Consider the following 20,687-nt stretch of genomic DNA (forward strand, 5'->3'; position numbering starts at 1 on the left):
CTTTTTCCTGTTTTCCCCTACTTAAATACGTTATCGCAGAGGCGTTATCACGGGACATTCTGCTACCAATTGGCTCGGCCTTGGCCAGCAGCGGGTCCGCCCTAGGCCCGGCCGAGTCCACTGAACAAAGGGGAGCGACTTCTAGCAGTTTCCTACAGAAGCTACCACCTTAGGCCCCCCCCTCACTAACAAAACCAGAACAGGTGTGTATGGAGCAAATATCATAACAATACTGAGAAAAACAATGAAGATATGGAAACAATCCATATGGCATTCAAGATAAAGTCCCTAGCATTAGATTTTAGAGTTCTTTTTTTGTGTGTGTGTGTATAAAGGAGAGGAAATCTGGAAATAGGAGCTAGAGGAAAGATCTGGCTTTGGGGTGACAGAATATTTGGCAGCTCAAAGGCCTGGAGCCTGTATTGCAGCTCATCCCACCAGTGAAACTGCAGCTAGAGTCTGGTCTTTGTTTTCTAAGAAAATTCTGTTTTCCTTTTAAAGAAAGGCACATTCTGATTCTTAACTTTCCTGCACGTAATATTGAACATTTCCTGTGGAGCGCCCATAATCCAAATGATTTAGAGCCAAGTTCTGCTAATGCTGAGGTCAATGAAAGGTTTCAAAATAAGACTAGGAACCTTTTATAGTGTTTCTAGACTGTAATCCTTCCATACCAAATGTTAAAATCCCTTAGTTTCAGCATTTTTCCCCTTAATATTGACATCATCGTGGGAAAATGAAAAGGCAAATAAACACACAGTAAATGAGCAGAAAGGGAGAGAAATCCTTGCTGCAGGGGGTAGAGCACATATGGATAATGCTGCCTCATACATCTGCCTTTTCCTCACTCCTCACATTGCAATGTTTTTTATTTCTTTAAATTTAACAATAATTAATAAAAGCCCAGACTCAGCCCAGAATCTGAACTACTTGGTGATAATGAAACAATATTAACAACCATCCTAAATCATTAAATAGCAACAAAAAGTAAATTAACTGAGTCAGCCACCAATATTAAATAATAAAATAGCTTTTTTTTCCCCCATCAATTAGTTCACTAGACATAAGTGGGAAAGACAAATTTAAACACACACACATTCATGTGCATTCATTCTTATGTGCCAGCTACCGAGCAGACTAGGGGAAGGTTATCCCATGAGTGCAAGTTCATCAGTGAACTCCATTTTTACATTATTTCCTGACTATTGTAACCATTTCTGAGAAATCTACCACTCAGCTACTGCAAAACTGAAGAAAAGTATAATCTTTTCTAGTGACCAACTTATTCCTCCATGTGTTTTTGCAAACTTTTATGCTTTTTAACAGTAATAAGGTTTTCTTCTTTCAAGGCCACGTTCTTCATCCCTTTTGAAGGTAACGTATGGCAGCCAACTAAGGGGACAGTGTTGCGTCCTGAGATTATCTGATGTCCAGGATTCAGTTGACATTATTTCTATGAAGCCTAAAGCCAGCTCCCTGGATAAGGAGACAGTTGCAGGCCACAACATTGCTGGCACATGGGACTAGTGCCAGAACTAAAGTCTTTGCAAGTGTGTTTTGTCCGAGACGTTTATACAACCTGATGAGTGCATGTGAATTGGAAGTAATTAGAAGTATTTCTAGCATGAAAAAAAATACAACTTTAAATTCATCTTTCGAGGAGGGTACGATGCGAGCAGCCCCACGTGGCAATTCTGCTCCTGGTGTACTAGCCAATGCCAACCCGAGACTGACATACAAACCTTCCCGACTCTTCTTTTCCTCTGGGGGACCTGCAAGTCATGCTGCAGGCCTTGCTGTCACTGTTGGATGGGATTCCCTTCAACTCTGTTGCTTGAGATCATTCCCACCAAAACTCAGCTGTCCCCATTACTTAATGAAAATCCCAGCCACCAGAACTGAGGGTAATACTCATGGGCTCCAAGCCTAGTGATTTTTTAAAGATTTTTTAAAATAAGGCAATACAGCAACACTGGGAGTGTGTAAGGGACCCTTCCCCTTCCCTCTAACCCCCACCGCTTAGGGCTGCCCCAGCACAGGAGAGTGTAGGTCAGACCTGTCTCAGGACATGGTGCCACCTCCATCTGGGCCCTCACATCCAAACCCAACATCTTCACTGCTGAGCAAGAAGTGAGCCTCCACCTCCTCTGTTCTGGCGTGGTGCCTAGAGAAAAGCCATCGCGCTTCTCTTGCTAACACCATGTGCAAAGGAAGAAAGCTGAACTCATTTCACTTGTTTGCTTGTTTCAGCAGGAAAAAAAAAAAGAAAAGCTTTGGCTCAAATCAAACTGAAAAGTTAAGTTATTCATATGAATCTTAAACAGTGCAGCACCCAGCTTTCCACATAGCCACATTGCAATGGCAAACACCTCAGGGTGTCACCCCCTCCTCTTCCTGGGAGCTTCAGAAATCCTGGGGAAAAAAAAATCAACATGGTTTTGGCTTTCAGAGAGGACTGGAGTCCCAGGTCCATCCTCTTCTGCACCAGACTGCTGTTAATGTTCCTCACGCTGTGCATAACTTCTGCCACACGGCAACAGGGTAAACACATCCTTTTACAAACCATTCTTCCCTCTCCCAGGGGCAGCCAGGCTGGTGAGAGCGCAGCTGCAGAAGGTTGGTTGCTGGGCAGCTGGGATCCAGCAAACACGGATTTGGCGCTGCTGCGCTTTAGCAGATAATCCTGGGACAGAAAGACAGGCCTTCACCCAAATGTTTACTCCTCCTCACACCTCCCACGCTGCTCCAGCAGCTCTCCTGGCTTCCTTCACCTGTGAGCTCACAGCTCTGGGGTTTTCTGCACCAATTTCCTTTCTCTTCTCTCCAGGGACTGAGAATGTTCTCAGATCTAACATTATTTTTCATCTCACTCCCTCAACTCCCTCATCCCTCATTGACTCCCTGGCTGTGGATGTCCCATCCTGGACCGTGACCTTGCCAGCAGCCTCCACTGCCTCCCCAGTGCACGGTAGCTGAACGAATATCTTCCTTCCATGCACAAGCCAGGCTCGTTGCATTATCAGCTCTTTTCTTCTACCTTCTGCAGGGCTTGGGGCACTCCTTCGGCAGCTCTGCAGATCTTCATGCTTCCACCACAGGTCCCCATGGAGATGGATCTGCCCCTGGACTCATGAATTTTCTCCTATGGCTTCTCCAGTTTGCCTTGGCGTGTTTTTATTAAACATTGCTTGTCACCAAACCCCACATCCTGGTGCTTCTCTGCTGCTTCGATCCCTTACCTCACTGCTGCCCCTCAGAGATGGCCTCTTTGGTCTTGCATCTTCTCTTCCTACACCACTGGGTCAGTGCTCAGAGCTATACCTACCTTCAGCTAAAAGTATTAGAACTTGCGAGTCCCTCCCCAGTCAGAGGGTTGTTGTATTTGTCTCCCTTCCCTACCCCAGAGCTTCACAGCCTTTCCTCATCCACTGCGTCTGGCAGGAGCGGCTGCAAGACCCTCGACACCGCAGCACCCAGAGGTGCAGCCTTTCAAACCGGGTCTCTGCAGCAGCAGCAAGCCCGGGGCATCCCCTGCTCACTTTTTAAGCCAGATTCAGACACTGCAGTTGCAGGTATACATTAAAAAAAATATTTACCTGCAGCTGTGCTTACAAATGTTTCTTTCATGCACCCAGAAAACTTCAGTTCTGATCTGAAAAATCAGATCATATAAAAGTAGCAATGGAAGAGCTAGGCTTGAGCTGGAGAAACAAAACCAGATTGCAATTTTATACCCCTCATCACACAAATCTGGGAGCAACTTAAGGCCTTGCTACAATATGCGGAACCTCCATTTATACACCCCAGACATGGATCTAGTTGCAAAAACTAGCCAAGATTTTAGAAGTCCATTTCAAGACGATAGTTCTGTTCATGCACCCAGATGTCATGACATACCTAAAATACTGTGCCTGCAACCGGTCTAGGATGTGCTTGCATGAAAAGACTGTTCCTCCTACTGTGTATTAAGAGTGGAAAGTAGGTAACTGTATTTTTCAAGGACTTTGATACAAACCTTTGCCGATAGCCCTGGCTGAAACAGTAGGCCCATATACAGAGGCGTATGATTTTTTTTTAGCTGTGTACTCACTGAAAACTGACAAGAAGAGGTGTAGAGGCACCCACCTTCCACCAATGCCAACCCGTTTAGGTAACTTCAGCACAGGCTGATTTGCAATTGTTAGGCACGTACATTTTTAGCTGTGCTCAAATTCCTGCTATTCCACCCACTTTCTTCATTAGCATATTAGACGCCCCCATGGCATATTTTAAAACGGTCTATAAGTCAGGCATGTGTGAGGGAAGGAGGCTCCACTGCTGCAGCTGAAGGCAGCTGAATTCTTCCCTTTTGGAGTGGGAAAGAGCACTAACCGGGAAGAAACAGCCCCATGGGAAGGACGCCAGCCCCATAGCCTGCCTCGACTTTTCGGGTTATTTCCCATGGTAGGGTGGAGAGCAGAGTTCACAAGTAGTGCTATAATTATTCTGATTGCAGCCCTAATAATACCCTGTATAGAAACCTCTCTCTCTATATATACATACATATATATTTTCTATATATATTTTTTCTGTTTACATATATGTATGGAAACCAGATGCCTTATTAAACATTCACTTTCTGCTTCGCAGGTAACTCCTGTGCCACAGGTTGAAGTGCCAGGCGACACTCGTTGATCAGCCACACAATGAGGTGCCCTCTGCTAAACCTGCCCCCCACGCAGGGAGCCCTCCTGTCGCTCGGTGTCACTGCCACAGCCGCCCAGGGCCAGCTGGGCTGCGTGGACACTGGATTTTGCAGTGTCGTCATAAGGATGCTCACCTTAGATTTATCAATCTGTATTTTCAACTTGTTTATCTAGCGTAGTGTCTGCCTAGGCTTTCCTTGGGTTTTTTGCATTACAAATCTGGTGGCAAATCTCAAAGGGATTGTCCCCAGAGGGTATTTCTAACTATACCATGGGTAAGTGATGTTCTAGTCAAGTAGTTGGCTGCTTAGGACAGCAACAAATTGCAGTTTCTTTCCCCATCAGACACAAATCTCCTTTATCCCTTTTCCCCTCCTGCCTCTTCCTCCCACTGCCTTTCTCCCTGCCAACCTCATTCCTAGGCAGGAGCTTGGCCCTTGCACCCCAGCCCACCATCTTGAGGTGCATTCAGGAGAGCTGGTAACATAACGGGCAGGCAGAGAGACAAGCTTGCCTGCTGAACCCTCAGCCAGGGCTCTGCTCCCACTGCATACAAAAGCCCTGCTACCCATGGCCTCCTCTTCTCTATGACCTCCTGCTGCTCTTGCCTGTCTGCCTTCTCATCCTGTTGGAGACCGCTGCACAGTTTTTTCACCAAATCAACAGGGATTCCATCCCTGACAAAATCTAAAGGCCCTTATCCCTGAACTCCCTAAAGTAAGGCAGGCAGAGGTGCACCAGGCAGAAACGAGGTCCCTCACAGTGAGCAGCCCTCTACCTGCTTCCCAGTCCTGACCTCAGATGTGATCTGTGAACCACTCGCTGTGGTTCACAGATCTGTGAACCTGTCCGCTGGCCTGAAGAATAGGCTTAGGTTAAAGATTTCACAACCTGGCCAATATCCCTGCTATATTTCCTTCTCTCTCTTTTTTTTTCCCCGCATCTCCCTGTACCTCCAGTGCCATTCCTCATAATTGCTGCAGAAATGTAATTGCTGCTCTGCATAATTGCTGCAGAAACAAGCTGCAGATTGACTTACATTGTTCGCACATCAGGAGGAACTGGCAGATCAGTCACCCCACCTAGCTTCAGGGACCGGCTGCATATGTATTTACATCTGTGGCAGGTATTGAGGCTCCCAATATCAGCAATGGAGACCTAAAAGATACAGGAGAGTGAAATTTAAGGCACAAGTCACCTGTCCAAAAGCATGTTTCAACTCAAGGATGAAACAAATCATTCTTTATATCCATGGACAGTATTAACTATATCTCTAACAAATACATAAAGTAACATCCGTGTTTAGGATACAAAGGCAGCTTTGGAGTAGACACCTAAAATGAGGCAAAAAGATCCCAACTGGGTTCTCCTAAAAGAGGATCATGACTTTCAGATGAGCTCTGTTAAGTCTATTTTGAATTAAACTGGACTTTCTTTTGCTCACACAAGGCCCAGTCCTGTTGTCTGGCAAGGAAAATTACATCTTATGGCACCACAGTGTGGATCCTTTCATGGTATAAGCTGATGCTGTTGCAATGAATGGTGGCAAAATCTCCTACCTCTGTATCTGTGCTTTTCCACAAGAGGATAAAACAAACAGGCAGGATGCAATGGAAGAACCAGCATTCTCCAGCAGGCTGAGGTGGTGCAAGACTGGTGGAGCACACTGAGCCATCCATCACCTTCCATCAGGAAGAGGAACATCTGCCTGTCTGTGCCTTCACCCTCTCGCCAGGGAGTGAAGTTGCGGCATGGGTTGTTCTGGATTTTCTGATACTCACATGCACATATTTTACCCAACGCTCAAATGAACGAGGACAAGATCAAAGATATGTGCCCACAACCACTGATAATCTCCTGCTTGCAAACGAGTTTCAGGTAACTGCTTTGCATACAGAGGGCTGATATCAGCCAGGCATTGCTTCATCCTGGCTGTCAAATAGGCTCTGGAAATTTTAGAAGCATGGAAGATGTTGAATTTATGTGGATGTTGTTGGTATCTGACTTCATGCTGTTCATATACTAGCAAATACAGTTACTGAAAAAGATGCTTGTGCAAGTCAATGAATTAAGGAGAACAGTAATTAAAGGGTAGTTTCCCCTCATTGCATGGTTTCATCTTTCCAGGAAAGACTCAAATCACTAAGACAGACCCCAGTTATCTCTCGCAGGAACAGGGAGAGGCATTAGTTTCATTTTTGTGCCCCAATTTAAGATTATGCCACTTGAAGAGGATTAACTTTAATTAGATAAACAACAAGCTGGCCTTTCTTATTTTTTTTATCAGCCTGCTCTGGAATTGAGGCTCGAAGCTGTACAATAATGAAGTTACAGACAGTTTTGAGACTACGAGCAGATCTTTGCAGGAAGAGAACACAAACGAGGTACAGGTTGGTGAGTAAGCAGACATGGATTGGTGCAAAGCAGACACAAGGTATTGAAGACTTGGATGTCAGGGCCTTCTCTAGTGAGGTAGATGAGTGGTCTTTACAGCACTGGCCCTGAGGTTTGATGCAGGCTATGGGCGCTTGGAAATGATCTGGTGGCTTTGCAGCTCCATGTACCTGCAGGGGTGGGATTCAGCATCATCACTGCAAACTGGTACAAGAGTCTCACAGGGAGCAACGCAGTGTTGGCATGGACTTGGAAGATTTAAATTTTATCCCATTCCCATCCGCTGTTATTTTCTACTGTTGGTGCTCAAACTTCTGCATTGCCCCTTGCTCTGGCAGAGTGGTCAAAGCACAAAGAGGATGGTGAATGAGAAGGGAAACATTTAAGGAGCATCATGTCACTGACTCAGGTTAGCGTGCACAGACACTGAGCCACTGGGCCTCCCAGTTAGTTCCAGTCTTACTCTCTGGTAGATAGAGCATTTTTGTATTTTTGCAGTGCCTGCTGCAAGGGCAGAGCAGTTCTGATCATTTGTCCACTCATAAACACAGAGCTAGACAACCCACCACGACCGCAGAAGGGAAGCCAGAGGAGGATTACACGGTGCCTGGAAGACATTGAGCTACTGGCCTACCTCAGGTTTGCAATCACTTTGTGTTGCTAGAATAGAGCAAAAGGAATTAATTAAAGGCTAAAGAGCTAACCCACTGTTATTAAATTCCAGAAGATAAGCTATTTTTAAGGTATATAAATATTTGGCAGAAATTCTTAACAATCCCCTTTTAAAGGAATTTCTTTATGTAAGCTAGGTTTAAGAAGACGTATTCACTAAAATCTAATAAAATGCAGGCCAGTTCCACATTGTCTCATACTTCATTGAAGCTGTATTGTCCAAATGGCAGCAGGTCCTAGAATAACTGAAAAAGCGTTTTTCACATGTTTTCCCTACGTTGAAATTAGGTATCAATGAAACACTATCAGTTCCAGTGGTATAAATTATTTACTTACTAGACACACAATTATAATTTTAAATGAGTTTGACACACTTAAGATTCTATAAACATTATTGTGCAGTACAGGATTTCTCAATACTTTGAGGAAACAAGATATGAGAAAGAAATCCAATGTGCATTTTCATATTATAAAGTCATTATATAGAAGATTAAAGACAAAACCATGAATAAAACAAGAATAAAAATAAAATTTTGTACAACAGCATTTTTAGACTGTACAACAGAATAATCACTTGGGATGAAAAAATATAAACAATTTTCTTTTCATCTTTTACACAAACAACTCAGAAAACATGTTGGTTCATGTGTAACATATTGGATTTGCTAACATTTTGAGTAATGCGTGCAAGATTTGCAGACATCTGATCATCCAGTGCTTCTCAGCAGATAAAGGTCTTCAGAAAAAAATCAAGAGCAACCTGGCTGAAAGTGAGAGCTGATCTACAGCAAGGAAATCAGTAAGATCAATAGAAGTTTTTCCTGTGTTTTAATTGGCATTGGATTAGGGTTCACAAAAGTCCTGGTTGTTCGGTTTCCTACAATGCTAAGCTTGGGATGCTGGTCCAAGAGCACAGGCAGAGAGGAGTACTTGGATGTGCCACTTGATTTTGCTGCAGGGTAAACACCCACACTCTCCGCAGAGCAACACTGTTGTCACACAGGTTTGCTGCATTCCCACAAAGCTTGGAAATCTGCCTGTTGATGCAGAAAATACGGTAATTTCTAAACCCAATGCAATGAGCTGTGGTTGAGAGCTAGGAGGAGTGCTTTGGACCTGCACCTGTTTTGGCTTCTCACACCTCTTGGTAAGGACCTGCCGTTGGGCCACGGCTTTTGTCTAACTGAGCCTTTGGAAACTTTTCAAAATCTTTGAGAAATTGTGAAAAGTTGCCTCTGGGTGTTAGCATCATGGATGCTACAGTGCACTACTGCACACTCGCCCAGTCTACCAGCTACGGAGCACCTTCGGAGAGACCATTTTAGATGACATGATTCACTGCTGACACCGTGTTGGAGAGATCTGGGATGACCAGTAACACCACAACTGAGGAACAACTACTGGCAAGGATTTCAGTTTTGTGACAAAAATCAAGCTGCTTCCCAAAAATCAAAATAAGCTCGTAAGCCTTGATTATCTTTGCTTCAGTGAGATAAGGAGGCCAACAGCTGAGCCACATCTCTTAACAGTTCTCTGTTAAGAACAGTAAATTCCGGCAGAAGAAGAGAAAGAGGAATAAAACAATACATGCTACAGCAAAGGCAAGAAAACAGACCAAAACTGTTGGGTGGAGAAGTAGTGCACGAAGTACCCAGCATCCTTGAAAGACATTAAATAGCCCCCAGAAGACTTCCAGGGACATGAGAAAGGACGTGGTACAGTCAGGTACTGGCTCCTTCCCACAGAGCAGTAAATCTCTAGCAAAGTCTCTTTGCAAAGCCTGTTTATCTGCCTTCAAAACCATTGGCAATTTGTCACGCAGTCCCCAAGAGCCCAGCTGCACAGTGGTTTATTTTGCATGTGTGTTACAGCACAAATCTGTTGACAAGGCACACTGCTATAGTGATCCTAAGGGGGAAGCCCCTTCACAAGTTTGCCTGTATGAATGTTTTTTATTCTTCAGAGAGACTTTGAAACAAAAACCCAACCAAACTGTGACCATTGTGGAGCCTACGAGGCTGAAACCGCTACCATTTGAAAATCAAATATCATGACAGTAAGTGAAATACAAGAGAACTGGTATATTAAATAAGATTTAGAATGCTGCAGGATTTTCTAAGTGTTGGGGGTTTTTTACATCACTGGTTGTTACAGTTTCAGGTTTGAGTACGGATATAGGTCAGTGGATCTCCCTCTTCCACATAAAATCATAGAGAGACTGAATTTTCCTTTTATTTATCATCGTGGGATTAAGGAGACGAAAGAAGAACTCTCTGTACAAGCAGAGTTTCAACAGGGGAAAACTGGGAAAAGTAAAAAAGAAATAAAGCCACATAAAATCTGGTTATCTCTAGGAACTAACTGGCAATATAAAGGATTAAGCTATCAAGCAGCACTTCCATCGGGCAGCTTTTTTAATTACAAGTAGATTTAATTAGCAGTGGAAGTCACAGTACAATGAGGTAACTTAAAATCATATTATAACATTGAAGTCACACAGTAATTAAAACTGGACAACATCCTTACTAAAAATCTTGGACACATCAGGCAGACAGGCTGTCCGCGTTCATATTTATTAATGCCATGATCTGTGGCAAGTGATTCCAGGAGATTTAGCTTTTATATTTTGCCAGATGTTGAACAGAAGAGCTAATATTATAAATTATTTCTAAGTGTAAGGAACTCATTTCCATGAGTCCTAGCTAAGAAGTCATTCTTTTAAACAATATGCCCGTAACTGGCATAACAGTGCAGCGCGAGGAGGAATGTTTTTCCCATGTCCCTTTGTTTACAGGATTTCCAGGCATTGTGCCAAGATTTTTCCCTGCGTTAAAGAAAACTCCCTTCTTTCACATCCTTCATTTTCTTGCATACAGCTTGACTCTCCTATGCTGTCGAATTCCCTTTGAATCCTTGATACAGTCAAATCCAGTTTGCTGCACTCAGAATTGAATAACAGCACTTTTGTTTGCTTTTTTCCTGAGCACAGCGGCTTGTGGAAATGAAACAGGAGAAGGTAAAGAACCAGCTCTTTGGTTTGAACCTGGCTTCTGACAGCTTCGTCTGATGGCCCCTAATTCTTGTATGAGACTGTGATAGTCAATCCCTATCCACCCTTTCCATGGCACTCAAGGTTTTTCAGACTTTATTATATCTCCCGTCAGCTGTCTCTTTTTCCAGCTCTAGAATTCTGTATTGCTCATTAAAAGTCACTTTTAGTGACAGGCTGCCCAAGGAAGTGGTGGAGTCACCATCCCAGGAGGTTTTCAAAGAACATGTAGACATGGCACTTCAGAACATGGTTTAGTGGACATGGTGGTGTTAGGTTGGCAGTTGGACTTGATAGAATAATAGAATCATAGAATGGTTACGGTTGGAAAGCACCCTCAAAGGTCATCTAGTCCAACCCCCCTCCAATAAGCAGGGACATCTCCAACCAGATCAAGTTGCTCAGAGCCCCGTCCAACCTGGCCTTGAACGTTTCCAGGGATGGGGCATCCACCACCTCTCTGGGCAACCTGTTCCAGTTTATGATCTTGGACGTCTCTTCCAACCTTGAGATTCTATGATTCTATGACTTAAGTGCACATGCACTATGTAAGATAAGCAACCTTGTTTCATCTAAAATACTGATCATAGAGTAATAAAGACTGTAATGATTGTATTTGAATTTCGAGCTTTTACCTCTATGATGTTAGGATTTTATTTTCCAAGACACACAAAAAGTGCAAAGCATATCACAGGTCAAAAAGCCCTCTCTTGAGTTTGACTGGTGTAATGTGAGTCTTGATTAGAACAAAACTATTAATTTTCTGTAAGACAGGAAAAAATGTGGCCATTTATCTGTACAAAGAAATGTCCTATCATGGGCAATTATTAGCAAAATACTGAAAAAAAAAAGTAACATGAGAAAAACACTTTAAAAATATATAGATACTTAAATATTTTCACTTCATTGGACTAGGACTGTTTTGTTACCTTGTGTCCCACACAGGTGATATATAGTACAATATAAAACAACTATCCTATGGATCAGTATAGAAGCTTTCCTCCTTTACCATCAGCACAGGTATAGTCTGAGTGCTTAGGAATCTTTACTGTTACAAAATTTTATGTACTTCTTTCTCATCTTACAGATTTGAGTTTAAGACACTGAATGACTGCCTCCAGTATTCTCAGCTGTTCACAATTCTTGGTAGGCTTTAGTAAGAAGGACAAAAGAAAAAAAACAAATGAATAATGACTGTAATGCTTTAGACTTACTGCCTGTGCGGATCTGCAGTCTAGGAGCTATGCAATATGACATTTCAGGTCTCACAATAATTTCAAAGCAGTGAACCACCAGAAGGTCGCAATATATACACTCAGTATTGTTTCACATTGATGAGCAGAGGTCCAACGCTGTCATTTCTTCACGTGCCCTTTTGCTTGTCCAGCTTCATAACCTCTTCTGAAGAAATGGGAAAGGAGGAAGAGGAGCGGGTGGCAAAAGCAACATGTTCAGTAGTATTAAGCACCTTTTCTTTCTCAAAACTCTGCCCAAGGCTAGAAGATTAACTGAAACTTGAATCAACAATAAGAAGAATGAGGGGCACGTAACCACTTATCAACAGAGCAATAACAAAATTCACCTTCCCCCAAAGCTAAAAGAGACCAAGAGCAGTAATGAGGAGGGACCTGGATGACCCTCCCACCACTGTGTAAGTGGTGTATACACTTCTGGTATGGAATTGCACCAGTGTTGGCTACAGGAGCAGCTATTATTCGCAGCACAGGAAACTCACAGCTTTTTTTTTTTTGCTTCTGATAGCTTGTATAACAATGGTCTTACTGCATATATCCATCCAGGCAATGCATTAGGCAAGACTGAATTCCACTTGGACCTCTTCCCAAACGTTATGAGACAGATAGGAAGATATTAAGAAAATAATCCTAACCTGTTTGCGCCAGTAACTGATTTTACTTCCCCTTCAAAAGTCTACGGACACACAGGGAATTCTGCAGACCAGGAAAAAACATTAGAAGTTTAAACTGAAATTATCTTAAATAAAAAGTTTGGATAGGGAAATTAAAGTGAGTTTGTCTTTATTAAAGACAAGAAGGGTAAGACTGGAAATAATAATTTTAATTGCACTGTGCAATGGAATAATCCCAGAGAAAATGATATAGAAATGGTAAGAGAACAAAAACAAATAGCTCAATACTTTCACTGAAATACTATTTTTTCATTTTATGGGTTCTAATTCATATCAGAAGAGACGGTCTGGCAGGCTCATTGAAAGCAACAGGTATTGAAAACAACTTATAACTTGCAGAAACAAGTCTCTAAGGCATATCTCCATTGCTGCTGATGCCAAGTAAAAATACCAGAACTCATAATTAAAAGCAGAGATTTAAACAAAAGTAGCTTTATACTGATTCTCAGTGCCCTTATTCTTCTCACTCTTGACAGCAATCATAGACGGAAGGTCTGATGTCCTATAAACTCCAGTCCTCATCCTCCCTTGGCAAGATCTCAGTTCAGAGATGTAACCTTCAAAGCTGAGGTTCCCTTCAGAATCATCACAGGAGCGTGTGCCAGTGTCTTCCAGTTTGACCCCATCCACATCGATTATCCGGTTTACAGGGAGCTCTGTACTGGGGTTCTCTCTCACACCAGGAGGATTAAAGCTTCTGCTGGTCTTCACTTTGTGAGAGGTTTGCTCACAAGAGTTTCCTGGAGTCCCTTGTGAATCTTTTTTCTTTCTGTGGTTTGCACCTAACAGAAGAATCAAAAACAAACAAACAAAAATAAAACAGAACAGGAGAGTTATGTATCTTTTGGTTTTACCAGGTTTCAATATTGCAGCCTCCTCTAAAGCACTAATGGTAGATAGTCAGCTGGGATATTCCTGTGCCCCATCAAGGAGACTTACAGATGGACCAAGTAGGTAACTGAACAGTAGATCTCAAAGATTAATGTAAAATATTAATAAGTATCTGTCTTAATTTAGCATTTTTCAGAGTTTCTTAAAATACTCCATTAAAAATAACTGCTTAATAATCTACACCTCTAGAACAAAAACTCACACATCAGTAAACCCAGAGGTGAAGGAGGAGAATACAGAGCTTCCACTGGGGCAGAACGGGACATGTTCCTTGAGTTGAACTGGCCTTCAGTACCAAATCCCTGCTGAGACAGTATTTTTACTTGGCTGGATGTAACTCTCAAGCAGACCAAGAAAGCCTGATTTGAAGTTGCAGTTCACTGTCCTGAACTGCAACCGAGCAATTATGGGCCACGGTTTACAGGACAAGAAGAAATAACAGTCAAGAAACACCTGAGTTATGTGTGATATTTTTTAACCTAGAAGTTCCTTTTTGGTACAGTGCTTCTAAAAAATCACAATTGGTAAGATTTGGGCCTGTTCTCTAGAACCATTCATACAAAGTCGTTACTATCCCAAGTTAATCCTAGATTAAAACCCCGAGTTCCCCAAAAGCTGGTTTTGTGTTGGTGTGACACTGCAGACTGCTAGGCACTTGTTAAAGCAAACGCAGACAAAGCTGTTTGCCTGTTTCAACCGGCAACACGAAGGGAAGGACGAAGAATGAGTTGATTTAATGATTCGCACCATGGTTATCAACGTGATTTCTGTAGTTGAGGTGCCCACCCCTATAAAAAGGAGCAAAATTTGCAGGGAGAGAACTGCTTTTATTAGACCAACCAATATCCAAGAAAAAAAAAAACCAGAAAAACTTTCAAGGCTCAAAGGCAGACCTGAGTAAGGGCTTCCATGTCACATTTAATTTATTTTTTCAATGTATACCATCTGGTCTTTTATATCATCTTGTCCAACGTGCCTTACCTAAACCATTTTTAAACTTTTTGCCGCAGTACACACAAGTGTCTGACTGGCACATTTAGCCACGCCAATCCCTTGAAACTTGTGTTTAAATCCCACAGCTGGCTGTGAAATATTTATTTGTGTTTCTTCCATAAAGTGATATGTACAGTGGTTTTTTTTTTGCAAGAAAATTAAATTTCAACGCATAATCATTATAATCAAGAACTTTTTTATATGAAGAAGAGGAAAAATGCAAATGAAAAGGATCAAAAAAAGCAATTTCATACTGTTTCAATCAAATCACTGCAGAGTTTTCTCAAGGGTTAAAGCTTTCTATTTAATGAAAATAATTCTAAGCAGTGCAATATTCTTTTAGTGCTTTAGCTGTAGTGCAGCCCCACATTAATGTGGATATTCCACACCAGCAATGCTTGCCTTTTTTTTACATTCAGAGGAATTTGTTCAAACTCCAAACAAATTAGCTGAGTAATAGCAGAGAAGGCAGAAAGCGTTCTCAGCCCTGTTAGCCCAGCACGACTCCAGCCTACTAAATTACAGCTAACGTTTAATGGGACTCTATTACGCTTCATGTTTACATCGTCCTACTGCAGCCAAACACTGGCTTAATTTTAACTGCTGTTTGCATGGCTGTGGTGCAACATGCTATTCTTCTATTCTAAAATGTTTATCTTACATGAATGTACTGAATTGGACTCTTGATCTTTCTAATCTACTATTCTAGGCCCTTTGAGGAAGATCTCAGATTCTCCTTTCATGTTGGTTTAAAAGAGGTACTAATTTTTAAAAAGCCACACTAATGAGAAATTACACCAAGACGTTTGCATTGACACAGCATGAGTCATCCAGTTGTCCTAATATTGAGAATGCATTCTTCTGTTAAATGTAATATAAAGAAAGAACTTTGATGGTGGTATAAGGTCCCATTGCTCTGTTGACTTTAGCTAAGCTGAAACACTTCCCACAGTCAAAAGGTGCAGCCTGCATTACCAGGGTACAGCAGATGAAAGAGCTGGAAACTCCTACGAGGAATGCTATGGAAGCTGTAAGTATTGCTGTATTTATTTGGTGCTAAGTCTTTCTACAGCTAAATGTAAGAAATGCCATTAAGTCTTGGAATTATGGTGTCACTGAGTCACCAGACAGAGCAGCTAGGCTTGCAAGGTGTCTAATAGGAACAAAGCAAAGCAAAGGTCAGTGTCAGTTCCTGGGCTCCACAAGACATAGGCCCAGCTGAAGAGGAATACATCTGTACTATGGGCAGTTTTTTCTATTAATGCCCTTCTCAGGAGCAATCCCTCTGAAGTATCTAATAAATTACTCCTAGCAGCAGGACAGTAACAGCAAAGGTCTTATCTGAAATACCGGTTCAAAAGAATATGGAATTACTAAGGGATGATACTCTAAAGATGATTTATCATTTCCTGGCAGGGTAGAAAAGATCTTGGCTCATCAAACTCACCAAACAAGAAGATTTCAAGAGTAGCACTACACTGAAAAATACTTTAATGGGCTTTTTTTTTTTTCCTAATTTTTAAAAAAAAGCATTTATGAAGCAAGGCTATTTAGCACAAACAATAGGAGAGATTCCCAAACACAGCTTGTGTATAAATGTATCCTGCAAGTTTTAAAAATAGACTCAAGATTGGCATGTACTCAGTGGAGCTTTATGAGGCTTAAATGTTGCCTACAACACTTCTGCACTGGTCTCCTCCTCATATTCTCTTTTTGAGTAACAAATACTCGAGCAAACTTAGCCACACAGGGCACCATCTAAGGCACAGAGAGCTTTCACAGATGAAATTTCTCTTCACATATTCTTGCACTGAAGTGATGAAAACCTCCATGGCTATCTCTGTGGATTGCTTTGTCTTGCATGATGTCAAGAATGATACTACATTTTCCTGAATTTAGTCTGTCAAATGTCCTACCTGACTTCAGAAGGGAAAGGAAGCCAGCGCTTAGAGCAGTACTTGCACAGATTAATTTCCAAACAGCCTGGAACAGCATAATCATGGCTACTGGTGGTCTTCAGCTCCCCTGCGAAGCATTCCATGCAGCTCTAAGGGAATTTTCTTGTGCATCTGATCCTGTTAATGTGTTCCAGCTGCTTTAAAGATGGGATGATGCATGTCTTCTCCCATCTTTAAACTGGAGATCTGCTACTTCACAGACTCACGACTAAATGGCTGCTTAGAAGGCCAAGTGCACTCGTCTGCATTTTTCAAAAGGTGAATGATCAGGCAGTGTTTTAGCTGATCTCCTCATTTCCTTTACCATTTCTCTTTTGGTGGTATTTTGATTTTGTGTATTATTTTGATATTTTTTCTATACCATAATTATTAGTTCCAATTTTAGGTATGGTTCAATTGTTAAAGTGCAACTTAGATCTGATCTGAAATTCAGCACCGTTATTTTTAAGTGATCAATACTCAATCTAATTCCATTCACACCATATTTATATTTTTTTTAATAAAAGCAAGTACATGCTTATTAAGTTTCATTGCAGGAGACAAGCTCTGTATTTTAAAATCCATACTTTGTGGATTTCACGTATGACCAAAGGTTAAATTCTATTCCATCATTTTCCCAACACCATTTTCATACAGACAGACCTCTTCCATGCAGATTCAGTGTTTCACTTATCATTCTAGATTCGCTAAAATCCTACTGTTCTTGTCAAAATCATTTACTATGTAGATGGCTCTCAGTTTTACTGAAAGGTAGCAGGGATACTCTGTGATTTCTGTACGGCTGATGCCAGGCATTCAACTTCTGATGTCAGAGAGGATCAGATACTCACTTACAAAGGATTGAGCTCCAGTTTAATGATTTTGCGCTGCCTTACAGCAGGGAAGAATCTGTTTGAAATATTTCTTAATATAATATAATATATTTCTTGTGAAAAGAAATCACCAAAGTTTTCAGGAACAGCTCCTGGAACTGGTTATTTGGAGGCATATACCACCCCCAAATGCAATCCGTCATTTTCAGTCCCCAGGTTGAAGGACTGGTTTGTTCCTTTATGCGGGAGATTGGGCAGATGCCGTTCTCATCCCTGATTCTACACAACCTGTCCCAAGGTGACGGCATGCTGGCTGAGAGAGCATTTTTTTACATGAGGCTATAGAAAAGTAGCTTTGCGATGGCCACTCTGCAGTGGTGTTCACTTTGATGTCCTGGAACTATTTCAGTATGAGTAACTCTTTTCTGTAAGATACATGTAATCTGGCAGATTCATGCTGGGAAAGACACTTCTCCCTTCCTGTCCTAAAACCTTGGGAAATTGTACTTCAAAATTTTAGGCTTCCCAGATGTGGATTCTTTTAAGTGGTGGATAAATGACTTCCACACTGACTGATGTGCTGTTAGTACCATAAGCATTTATTTTTTTAAGGTTGTAAAGTGATCTATGCTTCTGAAGGGAAAAGGATACTTTACATTTAAAATTTAGAATTCTGCAGGTTAAATTCCCTTCAAAAGTTTCCGTCCTTTTATCTCTTAACTCATACAACACTGAGGAGAAAGAGGATTTAATAAAAGTTTCCTAGCTACAGTTTATGCCAAATCTTTTCAAGGGAAATTTGACTTTACATCCTGTATTACACTTGCATGATGAAAGACGAACTGCAGCATACACTCAGTGCCTTGAAACCGGACTCAGTAACAATGAGGGCACCAAGCTAGGAAATGGATTATTCTACAAAGCAGCAATACTCTGCGTTACCAGTCTGTTCACTTTTGTCCTGGGAATTTCTAGAATACATTTGCAGGGTTAAGTTTAGAAACGCAGGGCGGATAGAAATTCTTTCCTTGCGCTCGTCTCAAAAGCATCCACCAAAAGAACAAAGCACAAAACATTATTTGGAAAATCAAATTCTGAATATTACATAGGAGAGGGAGCTGGTATGACTACTATGGCTCAGCAGTGGCACATATAATCAAAAAAGGAAACACTACAAACTGTGTTGGCTGAGGGCAGTGACCTTTTACATACCTCTCTGCCAAAGGGAACTGCACACAACGTCATTTAAAAGCCAGGAACAGGCCAAGAATAAATTAAACTAAAAGTTCTGAATTTTGATCCAGAGCGACGCGCATGGCCTCAATAACTCTGGCCAATTTGCTTACATTTTCTGTTTCTCCACTGCTAAAATTGAAATAATTTTCAGTTTAATGCTTTCCAAACAACAGGCGTGACAAAACATCTCTGCCACAGTCAAACAGTACAAATATTCAGCCCTCAGTTTGATCGTCCAGCATTTAACATTGGTTTTGCTTTTCCATCAGTAGTTGGTAACAGCAGGTTTAATTATTGCAGAGTAGTATGTTGGGAAATAGTGGATTGAATTACTTGAATCAGTTTTAATTTAATCTGCCATTCATTATGTTATTTTTCAATTAAGAAATTCTAAAATGTGGTTTAGCCAGGCTACGAGTTACATTTCAACTAATAATTCAACTAAATTCATTTCATCGGCCAAATCTAAGCCATGTGTTTGACAAGATCTGGTTTTAACCAGTGTGCATTTGGTTCAAAGAGCAGTTGTAATTTTTCTAATATTTTATCTGGTCTGTGATAAAATTTGTAATTCTCTCTCAAATGTGTATCTTGCTGTTTGATTGAAATAAGCTTACATTTCAAATAATCATCCCTCAAGGCGTCCCTCGCTTCCCGGTTGTCTGCACTTAACATAATTCTCCTTCTCCTTTGTTTATTATTGATCTCAGTCATGTACTACATGTAATTCTTCCATTTAATCATGCTCTGACTAAAAGAGGATTAACAGATTCTGGCCTTAGTGTTACTGGATCCCCACGAGTACTTCTTTATATTGATCCAGAATCCAATTACCTTCTGTAAATTTACACAGAACTAGTAAGGATATAATTAACTGCAGGACAACAGCCTTTTTTAAAAATAATGATTTACATTATTTTTACATCTCTTCATCATAATCCCTTAGTTTTCTTAAATTTTGACTTCATTTATGTTTTCATTTACATGGCTATCCTGATTTAGATAGGAAACATCACTGGATTTTCTCTAAAATATGCCATGTGAATTAAAATATTATGTAAAATATTAACTACATATTTTAGAATTTATTTCAAAAGTAAATGTTTATTTTGAATTTTTTAAGATCTATCGATGATCATTTTTAATCTCCTTAACCATCACAAAGTTTCTTGCACTTGGAATTCATTATCCTTATAAACGGAAAAGTTTAGCAGCCAGAAAGTGAAAGTCACAGAAACACGGCTGAAATTATCTGATCTCTGTTCCTCGGTTGTAGTGTTCTGCAGCCTCTCTGTGAATAACAAAAAAGAGCAGTTGGGAAATTTTTTTTGTCTTTGGGAACAATAGCCAGCTTCAGGCTCTGAGAGTCCACCCTGCATTTTATTTCTGCATAATTTATCTTTCAAAGCAAAAACATCCTTGCTCTGGTACTGACTATCCCATTTCTGAAATAATTCTTTCTTTTAATAAGAAAGGAAGCAAGTTTATTTTGAGGATACGATTGCTCATCTATTTCAGAAACAAAGCAGTGTCTTTGGAAAAAGTTAAGTAACTGTTTATAGAATCTAAATTCACCCTTTAGTAATATGGCTATGGAGGATAAATATAATTCCAGGGAGTTCACCATGCTTTTATTTTCCCTAGCTGGCCCTCTATCTTAACCAATGACATTTTATACCTATTAAAAGAGAGTTTTGAATAAACTCTTTATTTGACTGAATTGCTGGATCCAGTCTATAAATCTGCTCCAAAAAATACCATCTTACTTGGCAGGCAATAATTCCAGTGGCTGTAATTGTAATTTCATTTTAAGAATATTTTTCATCCTAAATGCAAAAAAAAAAAAAAAAAAATTTTTTTTTTAAATAACAGAAGGAAGAACAATTTGATGGAATTGAACCCACAGTCTGTGTATCTTCAGTGCAGATTGTGGCAAATTGTCCTATCTAAGAATGAAAGGGTACTCCCTGAAAAAGCCCAGTTGTTACTAAGACTAAATGCCCACCGACTTTGTGGTAGAGGAAACAATCCCAGTTAATAACTCACAGGCCCCAGTGGAATATCGCTGAA

At 40.9% G+C, this 20,687-nt stretch overlaps 1 protein-coding gene across 1 annotated transcript in view; it reads right to left on the reverse strand.

Annotated features, from left to right (window-relative positions):
- Positions 1 to 12,823: 12,823 nt before the first annotated feature.
- RGS12 (regulator of G protein signaling 12) overlaps positions 12,824 to 20,687 on the reverse strand; it is a 90,259-nt gene continuing 82,395 nt past the window's right edge. Inside the window, exon 18 of the mRNA XM_086746691.1 lies at positions 12,824 to 13,509. Coding sequence (XP_086602817.1) covers positions 13,145 to 13,509 — 365 coding nt within the window. The 3' untranslated portion in view covers positions 12,824 to 13,144. The remainder of the gene's footprint in view (positions 13,510 to 20,687) is intronic.

Source organism: Chlamydotis macqueenii, chromosome 4, assembly GCF_036417535.1.
Source record: "Chlamydotis macqueenii isolate bChlMac1 chromosome 4, bChlMac1.mat, whole genome shotgun sequence".
Lineage (NCBI taxonomy): Eukaryota > Metazoa > Chordata > Aves > Otidiformes > Otididae > Chlamydotis > Chlamydotis macqueenii.